Source organism: Dermacentor albipictus, chromosome 1, assembly GCF_038994185.2.
Source record: "Dermacentor albipictus isolate Rhodes 1998 colony chromosome 1, USDA_Dalb.pri_finalv2, whole genome shotgun sequence".
NCBI classification, from domain to species: Eukaryota; Metazoa; Arthropoda; class Arachnida; order Ixodida; family Ixodidae; genus Dermacentor; species Dermacentor albipictus.
The window spans coordinates 422,728,996-422,746,905 of record NC_091821.1 but is presented as its reverse complement, the minus strand read 5'-3'; the positions used below and the strand labels follow the sequence as shown (position 1 = coordinate 422,746,905).

Here is a 17,910-nt window from a genome sequence, read left to right as displayed (position 1 = left end):
CTTAGTGATGCTATATATGATATCCTACCAATACAACCTCGAAAGTGAGTAGTATTGTGCGACTCTAAGGCAGCAATTCAGAATTTGCAGTCATAATTACCGCGCAGAGCTCGTGAGCAACTGGTACCTGATGTAAGAGAAGTTCTCCATCAAGTCCTCTGTATTGAACATGATATCATCGTTCGATGGCTGCTGGATATCTGCATGGCATCGTCGGTAACGACTATGCTGGCGCTGCCCGGTCAACCCACAAAATAAAGAAAAAAAAACTTAGACAGTTTCTATATCCCTACGCGCTATAACGTAAAGCTACTCCAAAATTTCCTATTCCAATTCTGCAATAATTCCTCCACGATTGGTCGAAATATTTTCGGACCACCCCCACTTCGCCTGTTTGTCACGAGACGTCACAAAAATGGCGAAAACGCGCCATTTGATATGATACGTGCACACTGATCAAGCATGATGATTACACCAAACTAAAGAAACATAATTATTTCTGATTCCACGCATTTTTCCCCATTAGCCCTCTGCTGTTGGTCAAGCGTTCTTTGGTTGCGCTCACTTCGCCCGTCTGTCACGCGACGTCATAAAACCGAGAAAACTTACCGCGCCAAAGTGATGTGTATGCATTAAATGCGCATTAATGTGTCGAACAAAACTGATTTTTTTTTCTGAAAAGTGGGGCAGTGCCCCGTTCCAAAAGGAATAGAAGATGGCTGCCCGCCGATCGCTCAGGCACTCGCTACTCGCACCTGCCGATGAACATGGTTTATTTGCGTATATTGAACATTTTTACGTGGCAGTAAAACGTTATCGAGCCATTTCGGAACGTATACGACATCACTCTGCCAACTCTTTCTTGCTGAGGATGCATTTTAGCGGCATTCTTAACCTTCCGTTGCACGCAGCCGCGATTTTCGATCAGCCACCGCAAGCTAAGTAAGGGAAAGCGGACCAATCGCAGACGCTGGCACCACCCTTCTCATCCGGTTATCTGCTTTCGCTGTGCTGACTCGGACCCATCAAAACCCTCTCCACTTGAGCGTGTTCCTCGCCTCGTGTCAGCCAATTAGATAAGAGAAACCGCTCAATGTAGATTATGGTATTCGCTCTGAAAGTAAAATAACGGCCCTGCTATAAACGAAGACGTCATTTGATTAGGCTTTTGAAACAACGCTGCGGGGAACTGCCCGATGCTTGCGTCGTTGGTTACGTAAGCTTGACGTCAGGAGATTGGGATAAAAACAGATTGGAATAGTTTTACGTTACAGTGCCCCTTGTCCCGAACAGACGCGGCGAGGGGCCTTAGCCTGCTAGCTCAAACCAAAACGTAAACTTCTTGGAAAACCCGGCGTGTCTTGAACGGTCTCCTACAAAGACTGATTGTCGATACAAAGATTTAAGCTGCAAGTACCACCGCACCTTCCCAGAATTCATGCAGATTTACTATGACACCGCTTGTTAGGGGTGGCATTTAACAAATTCTACAGATTTGTTATTGAAATGGCAGACTCTCCCATGTGCGGCTCCTGTAACTCTAGAGAGACAATCGAGCACGCACCGTGTTTTTGTCGTCGCTTTAACGTCGAACGCGACAGACTTCAGACATAGTTGAGCAGGCTTGATCGCATACCATTTTCCGAGACAGAGATTCTTGGGCCATGGCCCCGTGCTCCACAGGCTGACAAATCAATAAAAATGACAATGATGTTTATTTTCGCATCAGTACAGTGTAATGATACGAAGGGGCGCGTGACTAATGAAATCTAGCGGCTTCAGTGATCAAATGCAGACGTGATGGGCAGCCCCGTGTGTTGGCAGGGATAACTCTCTCTTCTTTTCATCCCTTAACCCCCTTCCCTCCATATAGGGTAGCATATCGGACTCACACTTGGGCACCTGGTTGACATCCCTAGCTTTCATCTCTCTCTCTCTCTGTTCTCCTCATCCTCCACGTTTATTCCACCTAAACTTAGACACTCCGCCTAAAACCGAGTAGTACAGTCAGTGCAAGCGCGTTTGGCAAATGCAGTGCATGTCCCAGACCCAGGCTACACCGCTGTTAGAAAATTCCAACTGCTTTTCTTCGTGGATGCTATTGTCTACAAAGTATTGCACGGGAGCTAGACCAGGCGTTTCTGCAACCACCTACGAACAGAAGCACGACAGTCTTGGGGTCCCTGTGCTACTCTGCCGTTTACTGTCAAATCCAGCGAGAGCATTGCTTCGCATTTCGCTAATTTTCCAAGTACCGACAAAGACCGTTGTGGAGGCACGAGAAAGAGTCAACTCCCTCTGTGAAGACTTACTTGTGTCCACAGGCAGCGTAGCGCAGTAACTAAGCAAAGCAGAAAAGGTAAATTGTACAGCGTGTGAAATTTATGTGCCGTAGTTGGCTTGTGTTGGTGAATGCAGACGCAGCGCGAAAGACATGGACAACGTAAGAAACACATCGCTGCTTGTTACGTTCTCCCTTTGTTGTTGTCTTTCGTGCTGCTTTACAATTCGTAACGTCAAGCCAACAAGCCCATGCTATCCATCCTCACGTTAGCGGTTTAGACAATGTTCCGCCGGCGCAGCGCGCGTGCTTCGAACGCTTGATCGATGTTTTCAGCTCACGTCGAAAAAGCAAACAGGATAGAAAACTTGAAGGCGTCTCTGAAATCTAACGAAATCAATAAACGCATGAGAAACGCGGCTGCTGTCGGTGTGCTGTCAACGATGGACGCGCACCGATCGGGAAGTAAGTAATGAGCGTCACACAAAGCCACAATATCCTAAAAGCCAATGGATTTTCCATGGCTGCACTGTAGTCGCGGCGCATGACGTTGCCTGGTTTGCCAAACCTCCAACACATCTCAAACGCCGTAGAGTTATGGGTTGGTCAGAACTGCGAGTAAACAATGCAGAACAGCGCTTGCAGCGAGCAGCTGTTAAAGGACATGACCGTTTTGACAAGTCATTTTTTTAATATTTCTTTTTGCCTTAAATGAATGCTCAAACGCTCTTAACACTACAAAGTATATTGAAAAGAGTCAGAACGTCATAAATAATTTACGATCCAGCTTGTTTCGACGAACTAGATTGGGTTTCGTTATTTATGCGTCGTGAGGTGAAACACTGGCTCGCTTGTTTCCTACGATAGCTGCGACTGTCGCACGCAAGTGTAACCACAGGATACGGGTGCAGCGCTATCGTTTAGTTTTTTTGTGAGTTACGTCGTAATACATAGCCTTAGTGCTACAAAACGTCAGTAATATCTGCTCGGTATCATGATGCCACAATAATCTCGATGACACCAAATCCGACATCTTAAAACCGTCTTTAATGTAAGATTAAAGGGGCACTAAGAGAAAGATTACGTGAGCTGTCTTAGTAAATTACCGTTCCGCAACAGCAAACAACCACTCCTACAGCGAGAAGGTGCTTGGTAAGCCAGAAAAGGCACATAAACAAAAGACAGGTGGCAACGCCGTTTTGAAATTCCCGCCACCTGCTCGGGCCTATACTCCATCTCGCAAGTTGGTTGTAGCACTACCGAAGTTACGAGACGTACACAGGCAATACCCTTGTGCAACGGTATATAGTTCCGGGCGTAACTGGCTGATTATTGGCTACACTAGAGAGTAATTTCGCTCGCTACATGATACGGTACAGCGATACATGACATGATAGAACCTTTGCGCATGCCCGTCGTATACCGAGAATAACTGTGGCGGTTACGGTAACCGTAACAGCCACCCTAACCGGGGCAACATGGCAGCGCCCATACAGTGCCGACCACCCGCTTCGATCCGAATTCGCGCTTAATACTGGCTCTCCGCCATGTCAGCAAGAAACAAGCGGCAAAATTCGTCATTACTAAGCCTCATCTCACGCTCCGGTCAAATGATTAGGTATGTTTTGTCTTAACTATTGAGATCGGTTTGTTTTCACGCTGCTAGGACTACAGTCACGGCACCAATCCGAGAAACAGGTTTGGTTTCCAGTTAGTAGATGGCGCCACAGCATTATGATTGGTGATGCGCTGACGATGCGGAACGCTACAGAAGCCTGAGTGTTCACTGCATTTACTACCCCGATCTATCATGGTCATAGAGTTTCTCACTACATTACCTAGAGGGAAATCTGGCGCTGCTGCGCTGTGGTATGCATGGGAATGCCGGTATATTGTGGATTCGGATTGGCATCGTTCTCGTAGAGACTGGACACCTTGAAGACGCGCTTGGCAAGTACCGTTCCGTCTGTCACAATGATTCATTTTCTAATAGAACAGAACGTGAAAAGCTGTTTTAGCTTTATTATTACGCGAAAACATGTTTTGTTTACCTATGAGAACTTGTTATTATGTGTACGACTAAATGTTACGTAAAATGTATCAGCGGGCCGCTAAAGTTGGAGGACAGACGACAAGGTTCGCGCTCGCTTTGAAACAGTTGGTCGTCTGTTCTTGCTTTTCTTCGCTCGGTCATGCATCGTGGGTGAGTAAAAATGTAATATGCGTGAATGGAAATATTTTATGAAGATTTTACTTTGAGAACGCGCTATTTGCGTAGCCATATCCACGTTTTAGACGAAGCCTTTTACAACACCAGCCAACACGAGCCTCGCAGACACATATACCGTCATTCCCATGACGGCACGGTGCCCCCTTAAGAAACTCCCATAGACGGTGGCGCCAGATTACCCTCTAGGTGTTATAGTGAGAAACTCTATGATCATGGTGATGAAGGTCGCGAGCAAACTCCAAGTAGACGCCGAACAGACGCTGTGGCGCAGGTGAACATTTGTGAGGGCATTCACCCGTACTACTTGCTAAGAAGGCTGCAAGGTAACTACAGGGAAAGCGTAAAGGTAAAGCGAAGCCATGCTGTCGCATGCATCTAAACGCAGCTTCTGGATACGCCGCCAAAACATTTTTTGCGTCAGTCCACCAATTCTGGAGCATGTAACAGGATGGCAAGCAGACGCTGAGCAGACGACGCGAAGTGGATGAGCACATCTCGAAGGGCATTCGGCCTTCCTATTAGCCAAGAATTCGTGTAGCTTCCACAGTGATGCAACCAGCTTGTGAGATGGAGTGTAGTTAAATTTCTTTCGGTAAAAATCTACTGCGCTGCATTCTAAACTAGCCAAAGACTGAAATTATTAAACTTCAATAACATTTACTTAACCACAACGGCCGAAATCCAAAAGAAAGTATTTTGCAATCCGTGACGTCACACTGACGTACGGTTCTGGGCTTTCGGCGTGAAACTCAAAAATTAAAATTTGAGAGTCATTTTCTCTTTTAATAATCAGCTTAATGCCGCGCACTTGATCTAATCTGGTCAACTGCGCCCTGCAAACAACTGTAAGTTTTCCTCGGCATATCACTGTGACGACGAATAAACGATGCACTAAAGTTCAAAGAAAGCTGGCAACTCAGTAGGAGCCAAACACAAAAATTGAATTTCTAAAACTTCACACACTATCACACGGGATAGGCTTAGCCCATCAGCTAAATGACAGAAGGTAAGCGCCAGAGAAATCCAATGTAACCCCTACTCAGGAAGACACGGTGGCTGACGAAGAACAAAATCTGACCGTTAATGAGGAGGTTACTGACGCGAACACCAGAAGCCAAGGGCAATTCCATTGCCCTGCGAAAATTCTCAGCAACTTCACTGAAGTGTCATAGAGGTCCATTCAATGGCGTCATCACTTCATATTCTAAACATAAATCACCAGGCATATACAAAGTCGAATTGCAACAGAATCGTGAATACAACCTCCGGCATAACGGTGATTCTCTGTGCTGTCACCACATTTTTTTTTAAATTTTTGCTACCATGTCTGCGCGATTAATTTCCCTTCATCACTTCTCTCATATTCCAGCTTTGAACAGGAGATCCTAGATTTTACCGTTATAACAGCACAGCTGAAACTTCACACAGTAGCGTTGCTGCACTATATTAAAATGCTAGAATTTCCGCATCGGCAATGAAAGACCAATTAGCCCAATGATTAATTATTCTCGATAGAGCTGCGCGTCACCAAATAAACGTGGACTGTTACGTGTAACACTATGCAGCACAACAAACCCTATTAAGGTGATGTAAACGTGGTCAAATAATAAATTGCTTTGCCCAAGACAACACATTCGTAAGCTATGTAAAAAAATAAGCGATGCATTTTTACGAGTGGCATGCAACTGTTGCGCGGAATATATTTAATTCACTCCTGTGCTCAGGAACTGGTGGCTCTGCCGCGACAGTCACAGTCTCCCCTGCAGAAGAATCACTCAGTATATTTACTAACTTGCGTCGCTCTTTCTCCCGGTAGTATACCCCAATAAGTGTTGTTATCCCTTATATTCGAACAGAAACTAATGTTCGACTATTCTGACCAGTGAATTTTCCAATCGGATGCAATATAGAACAATGATGACTGTTCGATTCGTATCGAACTGATCTACGTTTATCAAGCTTATTTGTTTCCCTTTTTTCTTTGTTGGTTTGAAATTTGTGCATGTATACGGCAACCACATCGCTTAGCTGATGATGCCGGGCCACGTCACACAAGTCACCATTGGCTTAGACGGGCCCGTTTTGCTGTACTGATTTTCTTGGGTGCTTAATAATAATAATAATAATAATAATAATAATAATAATAATAATAATAATAATAATAATAATAATTATTATTATTATTATTATTATTATTATTATTATTATTATTATTATTATTATTATTATTATTATTATTATTATTATTATTATTATTGCGCATGTCTTGTTTGCCGGTTCTCATCTTTCTTTTTTTTTCCTTGTTGCTCTGCGTGGTTATATGATGTACGGCCGATAGAACCAATGTAAGAAACTGTCTCGCTTCGTGAAAGCTCACCCATTCTCTTTAGAAGGCTGGGCAGGAAGTAATTATCATCGCATATATGTCACGTATCTGCTGTCTCCAGCGGCAACGTTACGGCTTAACGTTTTTGAAATACTCCTTAACGCGTCGTCACACGGCAAAATGCCAAAGCAGCTTTTGCATGCCCAATGACATCGATCTCCGTAGGGATATTAGTGAAAAACAAACGCCAAATCGAGCGGTGCAACAGTCCTCATGCAAAGCGACCACAATGAAGCATTACAAAAAAAAACATCATAAAAACAAGATCGCATTAAGCCAAGGCTGAAGGCTGTGCTCACGTTGGTCGCAACTATCTCACGTTGTCTGCTTGACAAATATATTCAATTACTCAGAGTTCAATTGACGAAAAAAATATTTTGACACCGTTATGTGGCTCCGAGCCCATTCAGAGGAGAACGCTTTTCATTTGATTTCATTTTATTACCTTAACGGCCCCAATAAATGGAGCGTTACATAAGGGGTGGCAATAATAAAAATACACAGTCTTTTTGTCTTATAAGCCCTCCATTGCCGAGAGCTCATCGTGTCACTCATCAAATTCAAAGAAAGCTACGAGGACTGGCTGTACGAAGCATTTCACAAGCACCTGCTTGTCCAAGGCGATGCGGGCAGCGCGATATCATGCACCTGGCCAGAGTCTAAGCACGAGCTGCGAGAACCCTGCCAACTAATTTCTGAAAAGAATATGACGTCAGCGTTGATGGGCCCGGAGTAATCGTACAGAGGCGAGTAATATTACTCTCGCTACTAATAGAAGGTCCATTAATTAAAGCTTTGTGCTCGGTTCTTCCGCAATGCAGGCGCGAATATTCTACAACTGGCGCGTCCAAACGAAATAGCAGCGAAGCCTTGAGAAAAGAGAAAGCAGGCGCTGTACGCAGCCTGCAAATAGCCGAGAAGCAAGATTAGGTATAATCCTCCGGGTGGAAACGCAAAAATAAAAGCTTCCATTTTTAGCACATAATTATAGATCACACTGGAAAAGGAGGTCGGGAGCAGTGTCTCGCTGCCATAGTTTCGGCAAATTAAGACGCGTACCATTAGAATATGAGTATAATCCTTCGAGTCAGCTACTTTTACGTGTCAGTTTTTTTTTCTTTCTCCAAAAGTTGTCTTAGACTACGCTTTACGAAAAATAATTAATAAATGTACCCCCCCCCCCTACTTCAAAGATCCTTAGAGCTTGCTTTATTTCAGTCGTGATTGCAGTGCTTTTGTTAATACCTCTACTCCCCGACTGACTGTTGCTAGCTACCGGCATTGTGGCGAGAAACGCCTCTCTATTTCCGGCAAATAATTAGAAAGAAAAGAATATGCTGAACTTGAGATCGTAGAAGGTGATTTTAAAGTAATAATAATAAAAAAGACACTTAATACAAGACTTCCTGAAAACAGAAACAGGGGCCGAATTCAAAAAAGCTTTTCGTTCCGAAGGGTCTTTTCCACGGGCCAGCAGCTTTTGCTAACAGTGTGCCCGTCATGACGATTGTCTGACATTTGCTCTTACGAACAGTTCCAGCATAAGAGTTTTTTTTTTCCTTTCTTGAAATAGTTTGAGGTCTTAGAGAAGAACGGAAAAGTAGCACTCGTATTGTTTTTGGAGGAAGGGTCACTTGTTTCCTTCGCAATCGAACGGTCAAGTATAAAAACAATAAAAAAATGTTACCTAACTCAGCAACCATGTTTCAGCGTGTGAGAGCACGCTGATGGCGGGTTTTTCAAGGAAGTCAATAAAAATGACCGTTCATATCCTTGATGTTGGCGAAGTTATTACCTGCATCTCATTTAAATCGACGACGTGCATCTAATCGGAAACGTATTCAGGATTCAGTAACTCTGGAGCAGCGCAAGACAAAAGGGCTCACTTGGAAATGGGAACAGAAAGGAATCAACAGTAGGTCAACGAGAAAAGCCTCATGCTGGAGCCAACACTTCCACAAGAGGACATTGAACCCGTCAAACGGCACCAGTTTCCCTAACGTTAGTAACATGCATGCCAGTTACTCGTGAATAGCTGAATAAAAAAATATTTGTGTATAATTTTGCGCAACAAGGATAGGTAGAAAAACGTGTATTAGAGCGCCATTTTATATATAACAAGGAAAAGTCCATAGTCTAAAGATTTATGAATTTCCTGTTAGAGGTGACGCCTTGCGTTATTAGTTTTTTTCCTCGGACCATAAATGACTGCAATATTCTTTCGCCTGAAAGTGTTTACGTAGAGTCCAACGATGACTTTTACCGCGTTTCTTGTACTTGATCTGGGTGTCAAATATATTACATTAGACAATATATATATCCCTCGCTGTAATGCCAGTAAAGGCGAAGCAGTTACCGAAATAAATAAATAAATAAATAAATAAATAAATAAATAAATAAATAAATAAATAAATAAATAAATATAACGACGACAATCCAACGATATGGTTGGTATTTACGGCGAAGCGTGGTGCTCAGCCCACACATCTTATTACCTCTTCAAATCCGAGCGTCCTTTACCGACTACAGGAGGAGGCTGAGGAGGAGGAGGGTAAGGATGAAACCGACGCGCTACTTTGTGATTGGTAATGGCACTTACTACTCTCGCAGCTGGCTGTAAAAGAATCAGAACTGAAATTCTTGCGCCAGTACTTTCTCGAGTGAGCGCTAAACTAGCCCATTGTCAGGACTTCAGTACCAAGGAGCGCCTTCGCGAATTCCTCCAAGTGTTACAAGAATTTTGCCGAGGCTGAACAGACTAAGGAAAAAGTTTGGAGGAGGCTTCAGCTTCGCCTTTAAGAGTGGAACGCGATAGCATTCAAATATCTCTGACTGCGTCTCACGCTTCCCGGCAACTGCGGCTTACGTAACCGTAACGTTTACCGCGAAACGCTGGCGCCTAACGCTATGCACGAAGACGAGCTTTCTGGTGGAAACGCGACCTCTTGCGTGGGCCACGATGCGGCTGAGGCGAGCGCCATTCGGAGCTGTTGCAATGGACCGGGCGCGCCGCTTTATAGCCTTTGAGATTTGCAAAAGGGGTTTGTGTTTTGAGGTTCCGCGTAGCAGAATTATGTTTTCTCGTATATTAAAATTACAATCCTACGCCATCAGGTGTGTGGGTTGTGTGTAAGTCGTACTTTACAATTTTTCTGATGTATTTTAGCTTAAGGAATTCAATTAGTTCAGTAACTTCCTTGCGCTACATGGAGGGCTTGTGTGATTGGGTATGCATGGTTCGCATTTATTTTTGCAGAAACGACTGTCGATGCTGGACGCCGACGCCGGTTTTTCTGCGACACGGAGCCCTTAACGCTGTCGTGTTAATGTGTGCTAAAGGCAATGTACCATTGTCGCTCCCCTGGGCAGCGCGCCAACAGATATCGGTTGCCTTATCGCTCGTCATTCACTCACTGCGGAGCCAGTAAGCCACACTGTGGTGCTGAACTGAACTACACGCAGATGCGAACCAAGCACCAAACTCGCGTGAGCCGCAAGCGGCGGCGAGTGGCAGAATAATGCGGGCGGACGGAAACCACAGAGAAAATGTTAGGTCGATGAACTCAAATAAAAGACGACAGACGGGACTCCTGTAACATTCTTAACAGGTGTCTAAACTTTTCTTCGTCAGGTTTACACCGGCGAAAAGGAGCCAAAGCGCGTGTGGCAGGGAGCCAAGATGAGCGCTTTTGAAAATTAGCGTCATCATCTCATTTTCTAGATGCTAATGGGGGCGTCTCTGCGCGTGCAAAAAGCAGGAATATAACATTCCTGCTGACTGAAACCTAATAAACGGTGCTGAAGGTTCCTAGTGCACAAAGCCGTAGCGCCGAGTCAAACCCCAAGAAAACAGTTGAAGATAGCCTGTTTCGTATGGTTACTAGGAGGATGTGACCCTCTCAGTCTGAACGTTCACATCGTTACTGGTTTCACGGTCTTTCGAACATGAGCACGCTATTTAAACAAATAAATGAAAGTCTATTTGCTATTTGTTTGATTCCTCCCTTAACCCTGCCTTATAGTATTTTTATGTTAAAGATGATAGTAGTTTAACATAAAACATGATAGTAGTTTAACGTCTTGCCCCTGAGTTCACATGTAGCCTGTGCTCTAAGGACCGGTTATGCACAACTGGAGCGTAGGCCGAACGAAGTCTTAGCTCCAATGCACGTGGCTTAAGTGCGTGACAGCTAGCTAGTCACATTTCGTGAATTTCGGAACGTATCGTATAAGACGACAAACGGAACAAGCGCACGCGTGTACAAACAATACGTGAAAAACAGCTTCGACGTTCGGCATCGGACAAAGCTTCCAGAAATCAAGCCGGGTGACTGTATTCTGGGACAAACAAGGCCTAGCCTTTCTGCTAGTCTTTTATAACATTACGTTAGGAAGAGTGAAACGGTATAGGCGTCTTAAATGTATTTGAAAGCGTCGGGATAAAGAGTTGACATTCGTACCGAATGAATGATGTGACGGCCTTGTGGCAGGATAATAGGTGTGGACGAAATGGACGGAGAACTGTGGTACCGACAAGCAGATATCGCATGCGAATAGAACGTATATCGGAGGGCTAAAAATTACTACAAATAATATGGTGAGCTGTTCTGATCGCTCTTCAGGCTTGACACTTCAGACACAAAATTGTCAGGACATTTTGGTTTGCGTAAAAATACAAAAAACAACGTCATTCAAATGCAAGGAGGGTTCCGATTATGAACGCACGCGGCCCTATTGCTATAATTAACACAGTCATACGCAGGAAGCTGCCCAATGACAAGCAGTTTTACGAAATCAACAACTTCGCGAAACTGGCGCTATCGAAGCCGGCAGAAGCCCCGAAAAAGTGAGATTCGTGAAAACAGGTGTTCTTCCCCCAACCAATCTGGCTCTGGTTTTGGTCGCTCAATTTGGCCGATATGCAAAACTTGTGTCGAAACAACTTTTGAATACTTGAGAGCCATTCTCAAGCAACAAATGTGCATACTTTTTTCTAGTTTTATTTATAAAATGACTTTAAACTAACACCAGAATATAGAAGACTGTCTCAACACTTGTTTATTTATTTGGCCGCTTTATTTTGCGTCGGTCACTCTTTAGAAAGACAACAGAAGTGCCCCCATTGGTGGAGGTAACGAAGAAATGCTACGGAATAATTTTGTAATTATAAACGTGACATCATCCAGCCAGTAGTGCACAACTCACGCTCGTGTTGCATCACAAGCACCGTAGCATGTTCCGGGATACAACAGAAGACAAAAGTAAAAAGATGCACGTCGTCAAGTAACACCCAAGCTCAAGACCACGAGCGCACGGTGGTCGCGCGACGAAAGAATTTCACACAATTAAAAACGCACGGCTCGGATTCGTGAAGCCTGGTTTCCGTTCTCTTCGCAACGGTTAAAAGCAGAAAGGATGCCATCCGCACAACGAGGCCGACAAGAGATCTTTCATTTTTTCCTCTTCGTTCTATATTCACAACCGCCGTCGTTTTGCGCGTTTCCCAACCCGTTCCACTAATAACAATGTCACTCGCGTTCGAGGTAAGTGGTACAACCACCCGACGATCCACCACAGCGCAAAGCGAGCGCCTCGCTTCGTAAATTCCTTCTTTCGTCATTCGGCGTCCCGCATGCTGAGCTAGCGACAGAGGCCCCAGCAGTCTGGCGAAGATATCGCTTCGCCACCCCCTTGGCGACGCGGCACAAATCAACTGGGCAAACAGAGCGACGCTGTGGTGCGGCCGCTGGAGCGCCGGCGGTGGCGGCGGCGGCGACCGATGCGGACATGGCGATGCCGGTCGCGATGGACGGGCCGGGAGACGGCGAGTTTCGGATTTCCCGAGCTTTCCCACTGCCGCCGATCCCACCTCCTCCTCCTCCTCCTCCTCCTGCTCCTTCTCCAAATCCCCTCCCTCCCCACCCATCGCCGGCCCGAACGACGACACGCTAACCCGTCGCGTGGAGAACCGAAGCTCGTTCTCATTCGCCGATTCCTCCTCTTGTCATCATTTCAGGGATGCCATGAATGGAGACAGTCTGAGTCGTGGAATGCGAAGATACCGAGCGGGATAGAATGTACCGAGTGCAGATGTCAAATGTTCGCACGCGCACGCACAGATGGACCCGCGTTCCCAACTGCGACGCGGAGGCCATGGGACCGAATTCACGAAGCTTGTTTCGAGTTTACAGGTGTTCTTTGACATTGACCGGCCGCTATCGCTAGGAATATGCGCAGCATCAACAATTGCGGACATTTCCATCTTACGGACAATCCTAAGTTCAGGAGATTTTTTTGTGAACACATGCACAGACTCGCAAATCTTGCTTGTTTGTGATAAGTGCTTGTGACGGGCCCGTGAATACGTTTTGACTCGTTCGGCATTAAAACTGGCGGATGCCAATTTTGGTTTTTCAACCTGCGCGCTGTTATCTCGGTTCGACGTCGTTTCTATCGGCACGATATACGATGGCGCAGTGTTTCGTGCAACGAGCAGGCGCCACAAGTAGAACGTGTGCAATGTTCGCACGCACTCTTTCCACGCTGGTGGCTTTAAATGCCGTAAATATCCTGAGTGGTCGCCACGAACCGGCATAAGCACTCCCGCTTGAACCACTTATCGACAACGTTCACACTCACTTCTCGCTTTGAGCATATGCCTGATTAACTGGGTCAGTCGATCATGACAGCGCAGTTTCGCGTCCCTTCAGCGCGGTTGCTCCGATCGCGTGACCGCAGAAAAAATTCGAGAAAAACAGAGGGAAAGGGCAGGAATATAGGGATGAATGGAGCGCTCGCTTCTAATAACTTTGTGAATGTATGGCCTATATTGCGCCGAACAATCAGAAGAAGCTTTTCGTTCCTTAAAGACCATTCCCATTAGCCGGAGCGATCGCGAACCCCACCTTCGCGGCCGCGATTTGTTGGCCCGAGCGACGTTTCTTACGAACAGCTCTTTGCGTACGAAACGTACATATCGACGATTCTTCTTCGGGGTCCCATTCGCTTCGCCTTCCTTCCCATTTGCGCCACTGTCAGTCGCCTGCGAGCGAGAACTCGCTGAACCGCCCCGCTCGTTAGCGACGTGTTTTGCTTTCGCCAGCACCGAAGAGAAAAAATAATCGAGACGGTAAAAAAAAAAAGCAACGTACTGCGGCACAAAAACGCGCCGTTCGGCCGTTGCACACACGTGTTTGTTGCGAGGAGCGCGCAGCGCGCCGAGATCGTAGAGCATACGCGAGTGGGATGGAGGCGGCGCGCGAAAGGGCGAACGTGGAAAGAAAAGAAAGAAGTGCCTTTAAAAAGGAAGAACGTGAAAAAAAAGAAGGCGAGACTGACTGACGTGACTAAGCGCCGCGAAAATGCGCGAGCTAGAGTTGCGAGTAGCCTTAGCTGCCGAGCCCGTCTACGTATAACCAACGAGCGGTATGCGAAGGGGGGCGGAAAGTTAAGGAGTGGGGGGAGGGGAGCCCTTAATAGGACGCTCTCGAGCTCGTTATAGACGCGGCGAAAGACCAATCTCGTTCACCAGACTCGCTCGCGAAGAAAAAAAAAAGCTTTTTGTTTTACTTTCACTGCGATGAAGGAAGTACGTGCCGAACGTCGCAAGCAAGCGGACAGGCATATCCGGTGGTTCCACAAGACAGACACGCTCTCACGCAAACGTATACGAACTGTCGTGTCTGTCGCGACTGTTTTCTCCTTCGATTGTTCTCTCTCTTTTGAAAAGCGAACCATCCCGAGCTCGTGGCTCGGGAGGTCGGTTCCGACTCACTCACGAGGCGCCACCATCGAGAAATATTTCGGTGCTAGTACTAGGCAAATGGAAACCTTGAACTCCGGCGTACCGAGGCATTTCCCAAGCCCGCTGCGATAAACTGATTTCTATCCTTTTTTTCTTCGAAGTTGTTTCACCGTGATATGGTCAGAATCCGGTAGGGCTGAGTGACGCGACCTCCAGACAACGACGACATAGAAATCATGCCACTACCAAAAGTGACGCTGCAAAGGCGAATGTCGAGCACAGTCGATTTCGACCGACCGCTCCGGGGAGGAAAAGCTAGAAAATATGCTCGGTCCCACTAATGCTAGGAGGCCATCGTTACCAGAGATTCGTTATAGTCTTTTCAGGATTACATTTTCTGTATATGTCCATTCATTCCCATCCTCTCACACCACTGGTGGAAACGTCGGCACGAATAGCAGAGCGAGAACGCGTTTTAGGGTTGGCCGGGGGGACACACAGTCAGTGCTGCCCGGCCACGCACGGGTTTGCAATCAGTGCTCCAATCGTACCCCGAAGCAATGCCGCGAACCGTCTCGTTCCCATTTCGGGATCGCGAGGAAACGTATCATCGGGAAAGAGGGAACACTCGAACACACGGGTGCCCAGTTTCGGGAACGGGCAGCGACGAGAAGGCAGTGGCGGCGCGCGCGCAGGCAGTGAGCGAGCAAGGGAAGAAGCGTGCCGAGGTCAAGCCTCGGTCGCCGCCGCCGCCGCTGCCTCGCGATTCGTGCAAACGCGCGCCCGAGCTGACGGGCGACGCTGGCAAAATGAAAAAGCACGCTGCGTAGCGTAAGCACGATACCGCGGCCGTGCCCCGAAAAGTGACCCTTGTTCACGGCCGTGCCACGCCACCTGCTCCTATAGCCACGCGGTGGGCCGTGGTGCACGGAGCGTCTCTCGCCACGACGTCGTCACACACGGCGGCGGATAGCGTAGTGAAGGCACACCATACTCACGGCACATGTGTGGCAGTTCCATTTGGCGGAGTAGCCTCCGAGGCAGTCAAAGCGGCTCAGGAGCGCGCGGAACTCGCAGGCGACCAGGCAGGCGAGCTGGTCGGCGCGCAGCGCTCGGTCGAGGCGGTCGGCGTGACACGAGCCGGCGTCCAGCAGCAGCCGCCGCATGGGCAGGTGCGTGCAGAAGGGCAGCCGAGCTGGCGGCGACGCGCACGATGCGGCCGCGGCTGCCGCTCCAGCGCTACACGAAGCGTTGCAGCGCGCCGACGACCGGAACGGGGGGAACGACACGGGTGGCTCGGCCGGAGGAGGCAGCTCGCCGCTGCCGCTGCCGCTACCGCGGCACACACACAGGGCGGCGCAGAGCACGAGCCGCCCGAGAAGCGCTTCCCAAGGTGCCGTCCCATGTCTAGGCGCCAAGGGCATAGTTCGTGGGCGCTGTGTCGCAGCACGCTCGTGGGTCAACCGAAGGGCGCCCCAGCCGCGGGACCCAGGGCTCCCGCATGACCGCGGCCTCAGCGACGACCTCGCACCGATCCGCAGGCCGCCATCTTGGCAAGCCTCCCCGCCGCCGATGCCAGCGGGCCCGAGCCTCTTCCGCGCATGCGCGCGCAGCTACCCCCCGCCGCTTCTACGCGCACACGGGAGACCGCGGACGCCGTCGTCTGCTCGACGGAGACGCGCGAGAACGCCGCTGGGGCACCTCGACGGCGCTACCGTCGGCTGCGACGCTTCCTCGCTGTGGGCCTCTTCGCAAGCAATCTCACCAAGAAATGTGTAACTGCATAAATTAGCCGAACATCGTCGCATACTCATCACGATGGGCTTCTTCGCGTGCTGCAACCTGTAAACCTGGTGGTAAATGAATTGAATTGAATGCTGGTGGTAGAAAATGTATACTGTGAAAGCAGCTTCTATTCTCTGCAAGCACCATCCAAGACCAAACGTGTTTCTGCGCAGTACAAACGTATCGTAAACAGCGAAATGAGTAAACGAAATTGCAGTCGGAGATGTGGCACGGCAGCCGACAACGCCCTTGTGGTACCAGCAAAACGAGCGACGAGAGGGTGATGTTCTCAACTAGAGGAGACGAACTATTCCGATCACTTGCGATTCTTGAGCTAGGCGTCGTGACGGGAGAGAAATTCGAAGTCAACAACGCCAGCGCCACCTCGCTCCTCTGCGCGCATGTGAAAACGGCGACATATACAAAATAGCTCCCGTTTCGGCTGCTAGCCGATTCCTCTTCCCGTCATAGTTATTGTAACATGAATACGGTAATAATGTTAATGTCGAGGAGAAAGCACTATTTCTTACGCGACGTTAAGTCGGTTATTCGCATCGGGATGAAAACTGCAGAGCGAGTTCGCCTGTAAAGCGTGCACCACTGCATGCATTTGCGGCATTGTGTGAGGACACCACTACAGGGGCGTAAAGATTCGGGGTTAAGAGCGGATGAGCGTAAAGAACATAAATCTTACGTTGTTAAAAAGATCAAGAAATAAATATTGGTGATGAAACAGATAACCGCAGTGCCTTTATACCCAGAGCAAACACTGCGTTCGTCGGGTAATCCGAATATAATTACTTCTGAACTCGGCCACACAAACACAAAGGTTCTCGCTCAATACCTTGCGGGTGCGTGCAGTGTAGGTAGAACTCCAATATTTCAGGAGTATTTGAAGACACATACTCGAGTAGCTTAATTTCACGAAGCGGGCCAGAAAATTTCGAGCTTTTGAAGGATGCTGAAAGTGTCGCATATTTTAAATCCTACATGTTGGGAAACGAGGCAGTAATTTACTTGTCGGTCATTGACGATCCCTGGCCGTTGCGCAAAAGAACACGTTATGTGACCACTTTCATTATTTTTAAATAGACAGTAATGTAATTACTATGAGGCAACTTGTTCAAACACTTTGATTAGCCGTAAGATGCCAGGAAGTAAACCATAGTTGTAAACTTCCCGCAAGTGATAAAGTAAGGAACGGTTAATTATCGATCAGACAATTAGATAAGACAGCTGAAATAAGGAAGTATAATATGGATAGAATTGAACATGCTCTCAGGAATGGAGGAAGCCTAAAAACAGTGAAGAAGAAACTAGGAATTGGCAAGAATCAGATGTATGCGTTAAGAGACAAAGCCGGCAATATCATTACTAATATGTATGAGATAGTTCAAGTGGCTGAGGAGTTCTATAGAGATTTATACAGTACCAGTGGCACCCACGACGATAATGGAACCGAAAATAGTCTAGAGGAATTCGAA

General features: G+C 47.3%; 1 protein-coding gene across 1 annotated transcript in view; it reads right to left on the bottom strand.

Annotated features, from left to right (window-relative positions):
- The window catches only part of LOC135896948 (uncharacterized), a 183,355-nt gene extending 167,030 nt beyond the window's left edge, over positions 1 to 16,325 (bottom strand). Inside the window, exon 1 of the mRNA XM_065425499.2 lies at positions 15,640 to 16,325. Coding sequence (XP_065281571.2) covers positions 15,640 to 16,065 — 426 coding nt within the window. The 5' untranslated portion in view covers positions 16,066 to 16,325. The remainder of the gene's footprint in view (positions 1 to 15,639) is intronic.
- Between the last annotated feature and the right edge of the window lie 1,585 nt (positions 16,326 to 17,910).